General features: G+C 33.1%; 1 protein-coding gene across 2 annotated transcripts; it reads left to right on the top strand.

The window, feature by feature from the left end:
* Positions 1 to 3,605: 3,605 nt before the first annotated feature.
* Positions 3,606 to 13,569, top strand: LOC106719984 (aromatic-L-amino-acid decarboxylase). Of its 2 annotated transcripts, XM_014514480.2 has the most exons (7): positions 3,606 to 3,800; positions 9,765 to 9,804; positions 10,047 to 10,131; positions 10,646 to 10,880; positions 11,794 to 12,043; positions 12,127 to 12,275; positions 12,437 to 13,331. In XM_014514480.2, the coding sequence occupies exons 2-7, from the start codon at positions 9,774 to 9,776 to the stop codon at positions 13,151 to 13,153; spliced, it is 1,467 nt and encodes a 488-aa protein (XP_014369966.1). In that variant the 5' UTR covers positions 3,606 to 3,800; positions 9,765 to 9,773; the 3' UTR covers positions 13,154 to 13,331.
* The last annotated feature ends 101 nt before the right edge of the window (positions 13,570 to 13,670 follow it).

The following is a 13,670-nucleotide window of genomic DNA, read 5'->3' as shown; positions in this document are numbered from 1 at the left end:
CACGGACCTGTGTAGGTGTCTTGTAATGACGTGTATGGGGTACCATAGTTCCTTTCCTGATAATAAGAGAATTAAAAAAAAAAATAGTTTTCAGGGGATTTAGTTATGTACAGAATTTAAAAATCAAATCATACATACAGCAAACACAAATTATTAACCAAATCGTTAATTTGAATTTCCAGCTTAGAAATAATAAATTTTACGACTGAAACAAATTACTAAAACAAATAAAAGTATAACAGTAATTGTAATTACAGTAGTCGTGATGTATATATTACATTAGTAATTATATTACATTGTAACTGTAATAGTGTTTAAATAAAGCTAGTAAGTAAAGTTACTTAAAAAAAAAGGAATTGTTAACAATAAAAGCCGCCTCTTATACCCACCATTTTGAATCATGTTCTTTTTTAACCCGACTGATAAAGAGGTTTTTCGCGCGTATGTAAGTTTGTTTTTACGTATGTGGGTTTGTATGTATGCTAATTCCATTGTGACGCCTTAGACCCTAAATGACTTTTGCAAGTGAGGTGTCATTCGATTCCTCTTCTTCCCTGGAGTGTCATGTGACAGATTACATTGGCACAAAACACATGTAGTGGACAAGAGAGATGAAATTCTAAAAAATAAGTGAAAAGCACGACTTCAACTTCACTCTTACTTTTTTCATTGATAACGTTTTTCGATGTTTTCGAGTATATCTTAAAATAAGAATGTGTTACATAAAACATTACAGTTCAAGAGTTTTAAATTAGCAAATTAAAATTTCGCTATTTCATCTATTAGCGCCTTGGTTAGTCGTGTTTTTTTTTTTAAATTAAGGTTATGTTATTGAAAGCTTTCATTTAGCTTCACCTTTCCCGATGTATGTCATCAAATCTTGTAAATTAAATTTGATCTACTTGTTGGTTTCTGATTGAGCTGAAATGTTGCGTACATGACATGGTAATGATCTGATGATGCAGCTGGAAGATGGCCATAGGAATTTCAAATTTCTCAATGAAACGACACAACTTCGTCTAGTTTGGCCCGCTTGAATTGTATTGACGAGTTGTTTGTTTTTTTTAAACTTATTATTTTTCTAATACAACAAGAACATAATAAAAACTTGTTTTTAAAAAGTTTTTTCTTTTTATTTTTATACTTGTATTTACCTCCCATGTCCATCCTTATAGGTTTTATATGGATATCGTTTCGTCTGCACTTGTCTAAATTTAAAATCTTTTACGAAGTAAATTTATTTAATTGCTATAGGATTCTTTGCTTACACTGGTACTTTGATTTTTGTTCTCACTGAGGCATTAAAATCAAATCGCATAGCAGTAGAATAAAACTTTTGCTATTTCTTCACAAAAGGAGTATTAGCTTTATTACTATCTTTGAGACAAGCGAGAATAAATGTAGATATTATACCACTTGTTGCAATAGGTTCCCCCTATTGCCATGGCAACGACACCCTTTTGTCCCCCTTCTCCCGGCCCATTCCACACGCTGCCAGGCTCTAGTTAAGTTGAGAGCGTTGGGAGTGGTGCGGGTCGCTAGTAATTACTCCACTTTAGCTTTTGACAGACGGAAATTGCATGAAACGATAAATTTATCGTGAATTTATTTGTAGATTATTCCTGCTGAAATATGATTTCATGTTCTTATTATATTTTCAGAGATTGAAGAAATATTTTTTCACCATGTTGTATGTATGTATTGCAATATATTTTTTATCATCAAATGGCGGCAGACATATGTTTAACTAGCTGTTGCCCGCGACTCCGTCAGCTCGGATAAAAATCTTAATAAATAGCCTATGTGTTCTTCTAAACTATGCTCTACATCTATGCCAAATTTTATCGAGATCCGTTCTGTCTTTTTGGAGATACTTTCAAACATCCATCCATCCATCCATCCATCTAAACATTCGCATTTATAATAATAGTAAGATTTTCAATCAGCTTGAATATACATAGAAAACTTACATTGAAGTTATTTTGGCCATACATATTCTAACGTACAAAAGATGCGACCATACAAAACAAAGTAAATACTTACTTATATTATCTACATACATATTGATAAATTACTTCAGAAAGACCATAATGAACTAATAATATTCAAAAAGCAATAAAAGTATATTAATATATACATATTATGATATTATGATTGTTTATTATTCAAAGTAAATTTTGTATTTCAATGTATTAGGGGTTAATCGAGACTTCTACAGTAGCCCATATAATGCAAAAATTATATATCACAGCTGCAATGAAAAATAATTTAAAATTTAGCTTATACTAATATCATCTTACTTATAAAGTTGTTTTCTCATCCTCCTACATGTGTGAAGTCAGATATGCTCAGATTAATGTTTAATTCACATTTTCTTCCATAATATCTCTGAAGCGTCGATAAATCATGCTCTCAAAGGGATTTTAACGAGTAGTCAGAGTGAAAAGGAACTGATTCAATTCCCCTTGTCCCGGTTGGGTGGATTGAGGCCGCCTCAGTCTCCTTGTACCTCCCACCACCCATACCCTCGCTTACTGTACGTTACGGTAGCAAACTCTCTTGTAAATTGCATTGTAAACTTCGTTTCCGACACTAATATCATTTCTGTATTAGATTATATTAAAAGAATATGATTTCGTTAAAAAAAAAAACAGAGCATTGTGAATAAAATAACCAAGTACAGCATTATACAGTTTTAAAAATTCACTTTATTTTAAATTTTCTAAGTGACAATGCATGTGAGACATACACAGTTGAAAATACTTAGTATTATTTTTCCAGTCTTCAAATTGTTTGCTTGTATATATAGTACTATTGGATGGATAATTAATCCTTTTAAAATAATAAAGTTGCTTTATGTTTTATGAAAACTAGAAGTACCTACTTAAACTCAAAAAGAAGTACGACTCAATACTGTGCAACGCAAGCCTACGAGAACGTTATAGCTTATGTTCTGCCAATTTAACAGCAGCGATTTAGTAATTAATAATTAATAATGAATTTATAATAGTATTATAATTATAGCTTTACTTCTTGCTTACCTTGATAGTCTATCTTAAATAAAAAACTCTGAAAGCGTGTCGAATATTGTTATTACAGTCAGTTGAGTTTTTAGAGTCCGCTTAGAAGGGCACTGCCTAAGGAATTTGATTTTTTGGTATACTTTAAAATGACAATTTGCAAGGAAAGAACCGGAGAAAAGGAGAAAGAAAATCACATATATTTTAGATTTACGAAGTAAGAACGCTTAAACAAAATAAGTGCTGTTTTTGGAATTTTTAATGAAGCTTTATAAATTCAGATTGATTCAATCCATTTTCAAAATATTTTACTATGGTAATGTTTTGAATTATTCATATACGTTAAAGGTTTATTGAGATAATTTATATCGACTCCTTAACCGGATATAATACTCACTGACCTTCCTTATACGGAAGCTTTACTTATTGTTCTAAAGATATACTGTCCTTTTAGTTTGAACTAGGGCAGTTAATAAATTTAGCTCCTGAACTTAGCTCGACTTGACGTTTCATGCGTCTCGTTTAATCTTCTAAATGGAGTTGGTGTATACGTATAGTGTGGTTGGTCCTTCGCGTCATATCGCGCAGTATATAAAGTCCGGTGCTACGCCGCGGCGAGCGTAGTGCTAAAGAGACAGGGCGTCCGTTGACGACGTGATTTTACGCTCTGTTAAATTTATACTCGGACTCCTTTTAAATATCAATAAAAGAAATATTGATTTCGTATTTAACGAGTGTTGAATTAAAATCGTTTTGTGAAAACACGAATAATATAATCAGGTGAGTTTTATAGTAACATATTAATGATTATTGTTTTTTTTTTAGATATCGACAGACTTAATATCAATTTTATTAAATGTGTTATATTTGAGTAAACGAGTTTTAAGTGGTATATGATTATAACAATTAAGTATTACTTATGTCAAAAACATTTTTTTATTTTAGGTATTTGTAGCACAAGCGTATAGGGACAAGTTTTTAATATTAAATTATAAAAATTAACACATAGGATAAGGAACTGTTTTTATTCCTCGTCAACCTTGACAATACTTGTTCAAGTTGTCACAGCAGTTCCACCATGCGATTTTGACGTAGAAATTCACTTTCAAAAACAATCAGCAGACCTTGACCTCAGCTGTCTAGATACGATGTGCCGATATTAGATTACGACGGAAGCTGATGACGAAATTTAAAGGAAATATAATGTTGTTACTCAAATAATATTTAAAAAACCGTGAATTACACATTAATATTCATGGCCATTTATTTATTACACTAAATTAACTAATACTATGAAACTGTTTTTTCAACATAGAAGGAAATAATTTTTACCTTATACTTTAATTTTATACCTTTTAGCATCTTTCAGTTCATGCGTTTAAATTTAGTTTTCTAACTATGTATTTTAATACGAAAGATTATAATAAAAATGTTATTTATTTTTAGGATTCTTACATTTGATTAGAAATTTATTTAGTACTAGCTGTCGCACGCGACTCCGTCCGCGCGCAGTTAAAAAAAATATATGAAAAATAGATGTTGGCCGATTCTCAGACCTACTGAATATGCTCACAAAATTTCATGAGAATCGGTCAAGCCGTTTCGGAGGAGTACGGTGACGAAAACTGTGACACGAGAATTTTTAGCCGACTTCAAAAAGAAGGAGGTTATCAATTCGACTGTATTTTTTTTTTTTTTTTTTATGTGTGTTACCGCGAAACTCGGCCCCTGGTGGTCCGATTTTGATAAAAATTATTTTAATCGAAAGGAAGTGCTTGCAGGTGGGTCCCATTTTTTTGTTTTTTTTTTTTAAATAACTAGAAGACTAGTAGATTTTGAATATAGCTTCAAAATTTGTTGCGGAAATTAGGGACATTTTTGCTTTCAGCGCTTACGTAGGCTAAACTATAGAACCTACATAAAAATGATGTATGGCGAATTGTAGCTCTTTAAATGTGCTAAATAAAAGTCCGCGATAGCATATATCTATCTTTTATAGTTTTCTCACAATAACCATTTTTTTCTTTAGAAACATTAATTAAATTCATGCCCTATTTCCGACGCTATTATTCAAGTTCAGTATTAACCCTTATGTAAATAAATATGTTAATTATCAAGAGAATTTAATGTAGATTATATTTGCAATTGAAACTATATCATTCTGTCTAATAGTTTAGGAGATATCGTAAGAATAAAATTACGCGGAAACGAAAAATGCTGCATCGCGTTACAATGAATAGCACAAATTTGCTTTCTGGGCTTACGTAGGTCAAACTATATGACCTACATTAAAATGATGTATCGAGTAATTATAGATCCTTAAATTTGCTAAATAAAAGTCTCAGGTGGCATATATCTATCATCTATGGATGTCTCACAAAAACCATGTTATTATGAACAAACTTCGATTAAATTGCACACGAAAAACAGCGTCGTAAGCTTACGGCGCTATTATATTGTATTCGATATGAATCCTTATCCAAATAAATATGTTTGATGGCTAGAGTATTAAATGCAGATTACATTAGCCTTTAAACTATGTAATTCTGATCAATAGTTTGGAAGATATTAAATTATTAAAAACTACGCGCATTCGAAAAATGCTACTGCGGCGCGCGGCTGGACAAAATTAAAGGCACGCTACGATGTATTAGTTCGTTAATTTTCAATTTGTATACCGATTTTGATAATTATTTCATTGTTTAAAGGATACGTGGTTATCTGGTGTATTCTAAATTAGTTTTTGAATTGAAGTACACACATATTAAATGTGTCGCACGCGACTCCGTCCGCGCGCAGTTAAAAAAAATATATGAAAAATAGATGTTGGCCGATTCTCAGACCTACTGAATATGCTCACAAAATTTCATGAGAATCGGTCAAGCCGTTTCGGAGGAGTACGGTGACGAAAACTGTGACACGAGAATTTTTAGCCGACTTCAAAAAGAAGGAGGTTATCAATTCGACTGTATTTTTTTTTTTTTTTTTTATGTGTGTTACCGCGAAACTCGGCCCCTGGTGGTCCGATTTTGATAAAAATTATTTTAATCGAAAGGAAGTGCTTGCAGGTGGGTCCCATTTTTTTGTTTTTTTTTTTTAAATAACTAGAAGACTAGTAGATTTTGAATATAGCTTCAAAATTTGTTGCGGAAATTAGGGACATTTTTGCTTTCAGCGCTTACGTAGGCTAAACTATAGAACCTACATAAAAATGATGTATGGCGAATTGTAGCTCTTTAAATGTGCTAAATAAAAGTCCGCGATAGCATATATCTATCTTTTATAGTTTTCTCACAATAACCATTTTTTTCTTTAGAAACATTAATTAAATTCATGCCCTATTTCCGACGCTATTATTCAAGTTCAGTATTAACCCTTATGTAAATAAATATGTTCATTATCAAGAGAATTTAATGTAGATTATATTTGCAATTGAAACTATATCATTCTGTCTAATAGTTTAGGAGATATCGTAAGAATAAAATTACGCGGAAACGAAAAATGCTGCATCGCGTTACAATGAATAGCACAAATTTGCTTTCTGGGCTTACGTAGGTCAAACTATATGACCTACATTAAAATGATGTATCGAGTAATTATAGATCCTTAAATTTGCTAAATAAAAGTCTCAGGTGGCATATATCTATCATCTATGGATGTCTCACAAAAACCATGTTATTATGAACAAACTTCGATTAAATTGCACACGAAAAACAGCGTCGTAAGCTTACGGCGCTATTATATTGTATTCGATATGAATCCTTATCCAAATAAATATGTTTGATGGCTAGAGTATTAAATGCAGATTACATTAGCCTTTAAACTATGTAATTCTGATCAATAGTTTGGAAGATATTAAATTATTAAAAACTACGCGCATTCGAAAAATGCTACTGCGGCGCGCGGCTGGACAAAATTAAAGGCACGCTACGATGTATTAGTTCGTTAATTTTCAATTTGTATACCGATTTTGATAATTATTTCATTGTTTAAAGGATACGTGGTTATCTGGTGTATTCTAAATTAGTTTTTGAATTGAAGTACACACATATTAAATAGGAAAGTCCTTTTCTTTATTTGTCTTATTTATGTCCTTAATCCTTATACGTATTAAGGAAATTTGTAATTAAACTTCAAATTCACTAAAAATTGAGAAATAAAACAAACATTTTAAGAAAAAAAAATAGCCGACTTCAAAACAAAAAAAAACTATCTCAAACAAAATGCGCTCAAAAGTAACTTAAAAAAAACAATTTCAAACAAAATGCACTCAAAAGTAACGTAAAAAAACAATTTCAAACAAAATGCACTCAAAAGTAACGTAAAAAAACAATTTCAAACAAAATTCACTCAAAAGTAACATAAAAAAACAATTTCAAACAAAATGCATTCAAAAGTACCATAAAAACAATCTCAAACAAAATACACTAAAAAGAAACAAAATAATGTCATGAAAACTTCTTTCTTTCTTTCTTCTCTCTTTCAAAAACCCTCTAAACTCTAAAGAAAGTTTTCTTCTTTCTTGTAACATGTCTATATTGTATAATTATTGTTATTTTGGAGTCGGTTTCGGCCTAAGTAGGGACATAAACGTAAGTATGTCTAATACATCTCAAATATAAAATGTCACCTATTTACTTCGGCCGACACCGACTGCGAAATAACAATAATTATACAATATAGACATGTTACAAGAAAGAAGAGAACTTTCTTTAGAGTTTAGAGGGTTTTTGAAAGAGAGAAGAAAGAAAGAAAGAAGTTTTCATGACATTATTTTGTTTCTTTTTAGTGTATTTTGTTTGAGATTGTTTTTTATATGTTATATTAGATTAAGTAATGTAAAGTATGACGTGGTATTTGGCCTTTTTTGTTTTTCTAATAAGTAAAAATTGAGGTAAGAGAAACTAGTGAGTAAAACAAGATTATGTGATACATTAGGTTAACAATTTATTCTTCAGGAATATCACAAAAAAATTAAATTGAACCCAACATCTGGGGAACTTGTAACTGCTGCGAACATTTTTAACGAATAAACTAAGCGGTTTTGTACTTTTGTTTTGTTCCTTAATGTGTTTTGTTTTTTTATATGAAATTTAAAAAAATGAAAATGCTCAAATGCAATTTGTCGAACCGACCGCGTTTGACACCGCGGGAATACCCCACAAGTTCGCCGACGTGTTTTTCCCGCTTCACGTCATTTATGTCGCAGAGAAGGAATTACCAACCAATAGTTATGTAGGAATTTAAAGTAGTTAAGTATTTAGCAGGGAAAAACATATTAGTAATTATAATCTTGTAATATATTAAAAAATCTTTGGAATCAAAAATACCACGAGATCACGAGCATAGACAAAAAAAATTTTGTTTTTTATTGACTTACTTTTTCAATTCGTAGAACTTTACTTGAAATGATTATTCGAGAGTTAATTAGATACAATTGCTATTCGGTGAATCTTATTTAGGATTGTATAAGAATGGAATTAATGAATGAATGTATATTAATAAAGTATGAATTCTTTGTAAGGACGCATTACTTTAATAATTATTTTAATGCAATCTCGCGTGTAATCATCGCGATCGCCTTGACCGTAAGAATTCAATAAACAGAACGACTTGAATGTAATTCGCTTATACATTTTTGTGCAATTTTTTTTGTTATATCTTTATTGAAAAAAATATTACAGTAGCATTTATTTTATATTAATGGTAAATATAATTGAAATTTTAACGTTTTAAGAATTTTACACAAAAATATCGATACTTCTGAATACCTGGAGCCTAATGGAGATGACGTCTTCTGATCCAAGTGTTCAATAAGTTCAAATTATTTGATCCGATCATAGTTTAATATACACAAACATACTTAGTATCTTATATGTGAGCGTGGGTACGGCAGGTTATAGGTTCCACAAAGTATTGTTATCTTAACCACAACCACACTATATTTTTATCTTGTTTTTAAATTGTTAATTTTGCATTTGAGTTATAAAGTTGTAAGAGCATCTATAATTGCTATTGCTATATATTGCTTTAATATAGACTGTGAGTAAATAAAAAAAAAAATATAATAGTTTTTAGTGGCACGATATATAAGTTGTTACGGCCATTGAACTTTGTCAGTCTTTGTGCAATCAATGAACAACTCACATAATGTTCGACTCAATTGGATCAAATTGATATATTTAATATTTCTTGGGTTTAAATTTCGAATTTATAAAATATTCAATTACCTTTATGAAGAAAAGTTAAATAATTGATTCTACAACGGTGATTAATGAAATGAGTTAGTTTTGTAAATAGATTGGCTAATTTAGACATTACTATTCGACAAAGGAATTTTGTGTTAAGAACAACGTTAGGTACAGCAACTGCGAGGTCCAAGTATAACCTCGCACGACTTGGCTACCGCGGGTTATGCAATGCGCCGCACCGCTCTCTCGGCATTGAACCATCAAGGATGGCTATTGCAAAATGTAATGATAACATATTTGATAATATGATGTTATTCACGTAAGACCAGACAATAATACATACCGATACACGAAAGCTAAATGAAAAGTTAGTACAAACTACTACTGAAAGAAATCTTTATGTTAAAACTGTTACTATAAGGAACTTTTATTGAAAATGTTCTATAGGGCTAGCTAGTCCTTAACTTGTTACCTAACTATATACGTTTTTAGAATTAGGCAATGTTTCTGTTAGCCGAACTGTATTAATTTCATATATTACATTTTTTTATAGGTCTTAACGATGACGGAGATGGATTTAAAATTGAAATTCGGTTTGTTCAAATTACAACGATACTCTTTTGTTTTTATGTATTTGTGTTATGGCTCACCCTATCTCACTGATTGTTTTTTCAATTAATTTCGTTCGCCTCTTTTTTAATAGCTACAGCTACAACTGTGTTAAAATTGATTTGTGTTGCAAATCCGTGTCTCGTTTTCGTAATTTGTGCTTTAATTGTTCAAGGCGTTTTGTAATTAATTTAAAATAAACAACGAACGTCAATTATATTTACAGAAACAATGGAAGCGGGAGATTTCAAGGATTTCGCTAAAGCGATGACTGACTACATCGCTGAATATTTGGAGAACATAAGAGACAGGTAATTCAGATTCCAACGTTGTCTCAATGTAGATGAGTCTTATGCGTACAAAAGACCTGGGAAGCGTTTGTTCTACTTTTCATAGTAATGACGACCTCATTACACAACATTTTTAGGAACTAACAATTTTCAAGAAAATTCAAATAGCGATCGACGTTTTCGTGTACAAAACCTGTTATTCCTTCCAAATAGTGTTGTAATGAATGTAAACGCCCGCAAAAGAATGCGCAAGTACTACAGGCAACAAGAGCAAATCAATGAAATGAATTTGTCAACACTACGTTACTAGTTACCTAATCATATATACAAGTAACAAGTTAAACATAAGTTTCCTTGTAGCCTTCATATAATGTTATGAACATCCCAACATATCTGGGTCCGGGAACATCCCTAATAACCTTGTGGAACATCCCTAATAACAATTCTTGAACTTGTACTCACTTATCCGAGTCAGTAATCATCGTAGTCCATCTCAATAAACCCAGTATTCAAAGAGTAATACGTCAATTTCCAGGCCCGTCGTTCCTTCAGTGAAGCCAGGCTACCTGCGCCCCTTGGTGCCGGAGCAAGCACCGGAGAAGGCAGAGCCCTGGACTGCTGTGATGGCGGACATAGAGCGTGTGGTGATGTCCGGCGTGACGCACTGGCACTCGCCGCGCTTCCATGCCTACTTCCCAACCGCCAACTCTTACCCCGCCATTGTCGCCGACATGTTGAGCGGTGCGATCGCCTGCATTGGATTTACATGGGTGAGCTGAAATTATTTACACTAATATACAAAGGAAAGATTTCAAAACCTTTTTATCCGTATGTATGTACTTTACGTTAAATATAATTTGAAATTTAAAACATATAAAAAACTTGAATCCTTGAAAAATGTAATTTATAATGAATAATAAATAATAAATTCACAATTAAGAAGGAAGTTGAAACAATTAAAAAATATATATTCTACGAACCATTGCCAATGTCAACATTCTTTTGAATTTTCATTGAGGACAAGGAAAACCGGTCAGAATGACGTCGGTATGAGTGTACGTTATTATAAGGTTTAGCTCGTCGATGTCCTTATCTGATTGACTGTAACAAATGAAAACTTTTGGTACTTGAAAAATAGATATTAGGAGTGCTAGGCAAGTGTTTAAACTTCGTGTATAGCTTTTTATGTCAGCATGGAGGTGGACTTCCTACCTTGCTGGACATCTATGGAATGTATAAATGTTTTCTGATATCTTGGCAGCTTTAAACTGCCGCAGCCCACAACTATTAACAATGGGGAGAGGGAGGTCACAGCACAGCGCGCCAATTATCTTGGGCCGCCAAGATTTTTGAAAAAGAGTTCTTTCCTTAACAGTTTAAGTTTTTCAAATTTATTTATTATTTACAAAAGTTTTACATAAACAACACAATGCTAATAATGGACATTATACTTATGTGGTGATAAAAACGTATCTGCGGCCTAAGCAATGTACAATAAAACGTCGACACATGATTGAATGCATATTACTGTATATTCTATATTTCTCTTCGCTTAGCAATAACTAAATTTATTATTGCTTATCGAAGGTACCTCCATCTATTAATACATCAAATATCATACAAGTTTGGACAAGTATGGTATTTAATTGGTAAATTTATTTAAAAAAAAATGTTAATTTTCAGATCGCTAGTCCCGCGTGCACTGAGCTGGAGGTGGTGATGTTGGATTGGTTGGGTCAGATGCTTGGGCTGCCAGAGTGCTTCCTGGCGCGATCGGGTGGTGAGGCGGGCGGCGTCATCCAGGGCACTGCTAGCGAGGCAACACTAGTCGCACTACTCGGCGCCAAATCTCGCACCATGCAACGAGTAAAGGAACAACATCCCGAATGGACCGACACCGAAATCCTCTCCAAACTTGTTGGCTACTGTAACAGTGAGTATTTTTTGTTGAAAATTAGTTTCTGACACAGATAATTGTATGAATTGTAATTGTATGAAACTTCTTTTTATCCACAGAACAAGCGCATTCGTCAGTTGAACGAGCTGGTCTTTTGGGGGGCGTGAAAATGCGTTCCTTGAAGCCCGACAACAAGCACCGTCTTCGGGGCGACATCTTGCAGGAGGCTATCGATGAAGATATTAAGAAAGGACTTATACCATTCTACGTAAGTACATTGAACACACAGAATTAAATATTGCGCTGTTGAATTATAAAAGAAGTATCGAGTGGGACACAATAGTTACTCGTATTAATATTTAAGGGTCCTAATACTATCAAGATGTTTTTTGTTACGTTTTTATAGAGAAATAATGTTTATATTTTCAGGTTGTGGCCACACTGGGCACTACATCATCGTGCACGTTTGATGCCCTGGATGAAATAGGCGACGTGTGTGCGGCTCGCGACGTCTGGCTCCACGTGGACGCGGCCTACGCCGGATCCGCATTCATATGCCCCGAGTACCGCTACCTAATGAAGGGAGTCGAAAAAGCCGATTCGTTTAATTTCAATCCTCACAAATGGATGCTGGTTAACTTCGACTGCTCCGCTATGTGGCTCAAACAGCCGCGCTGGATTGTAGACGCTTTCAATGTCGACCCGTTGTACTTGAAGCACGACCAACAAGGCTCCGCGCCCGACTACCGCCACTGGCAGATCCCGTTGGGGCGTCGGTTCAGAGCGCTGAAGTTGTGGTTCGTGTTGAGATTGTACGGCGTTGAAAATCTTCAAAAACATATCAGGAAGCACATCGCCTTGGCTCACCTCTTTGAAAAGTTGTGCACTTGTGACGAAAGATTTGAAATAGTCGAGGAAGTGACGATGGGTCTCGTTTGCTTTAGACTGAAGGGAAGTAACGATATCAACGAGGAGCTCCTCCGGCGTATCAACGGTCGCGGAAAGATTCACCTCGTGCCTTCTAAGATTGACGATGTTTATTTCCTAAGATTAGCTATTTGCTCGCGTTTCTCGGAAGAGAGTGATATTCATATATCGTGGGAGGAAATCAAGAACTCTGCCGACGAAGTACTTGCCCAAAAGTAAAGTATTTCATTTATAAGTATTAATGAACCGATAAAATGATATTTATCGTAAAGTCTAATAATCTTTAGACGTAATCGAATAATCTTAAATTATTGTTAACTTGTAGTAAATGTCTATATACCTTAATTGATAACAAAAGATATAGTGATTGATACCTACATAAAGATTTAGCAGTATTAATCCAAAAACAATAAAATCTGAAAATGTTATTGTTGAATATTTATTTTTCAATGTGAACGTAACTATCTAATATATTTCGTAGAAATACCCTACAAATACCAAATACAAATATTGTCCTTATTCCTTAAATCTTACCGATATTAATCTTTTTCTAGGATTAGTTGCCTACATTTTAACGTATTATGTGATTATTTATTGTAAAAAGTTAAATGTTAATAAACAAGGATTATGAATAATTGGTTGTTTCAATGTTTATGTGTATTTGTTTGCGACGAAAAACTTTGTAAGTAGCCCATGTGTTCGTCCAGACTATGTTCTATATCTGTGCCAAAGTTCA

Source organism: Papilio machaon, chromosome 1 (genome assembly GCF_912999745.1).
Source record: "Papilio machaon chromosome 1, ilPapMach1.1, whole genome shotgun sequence".
Taxonomy (NCBI): domain Eukaryota; kingdom Metazoa; phylum Arthropoda; class Insecta; order Lepidoptera; family Papilionidae; genus Papilio; species Papilio machaon.
This window is presented reverse-complemented; position numbering and strand designations above follow the sequence as displayed.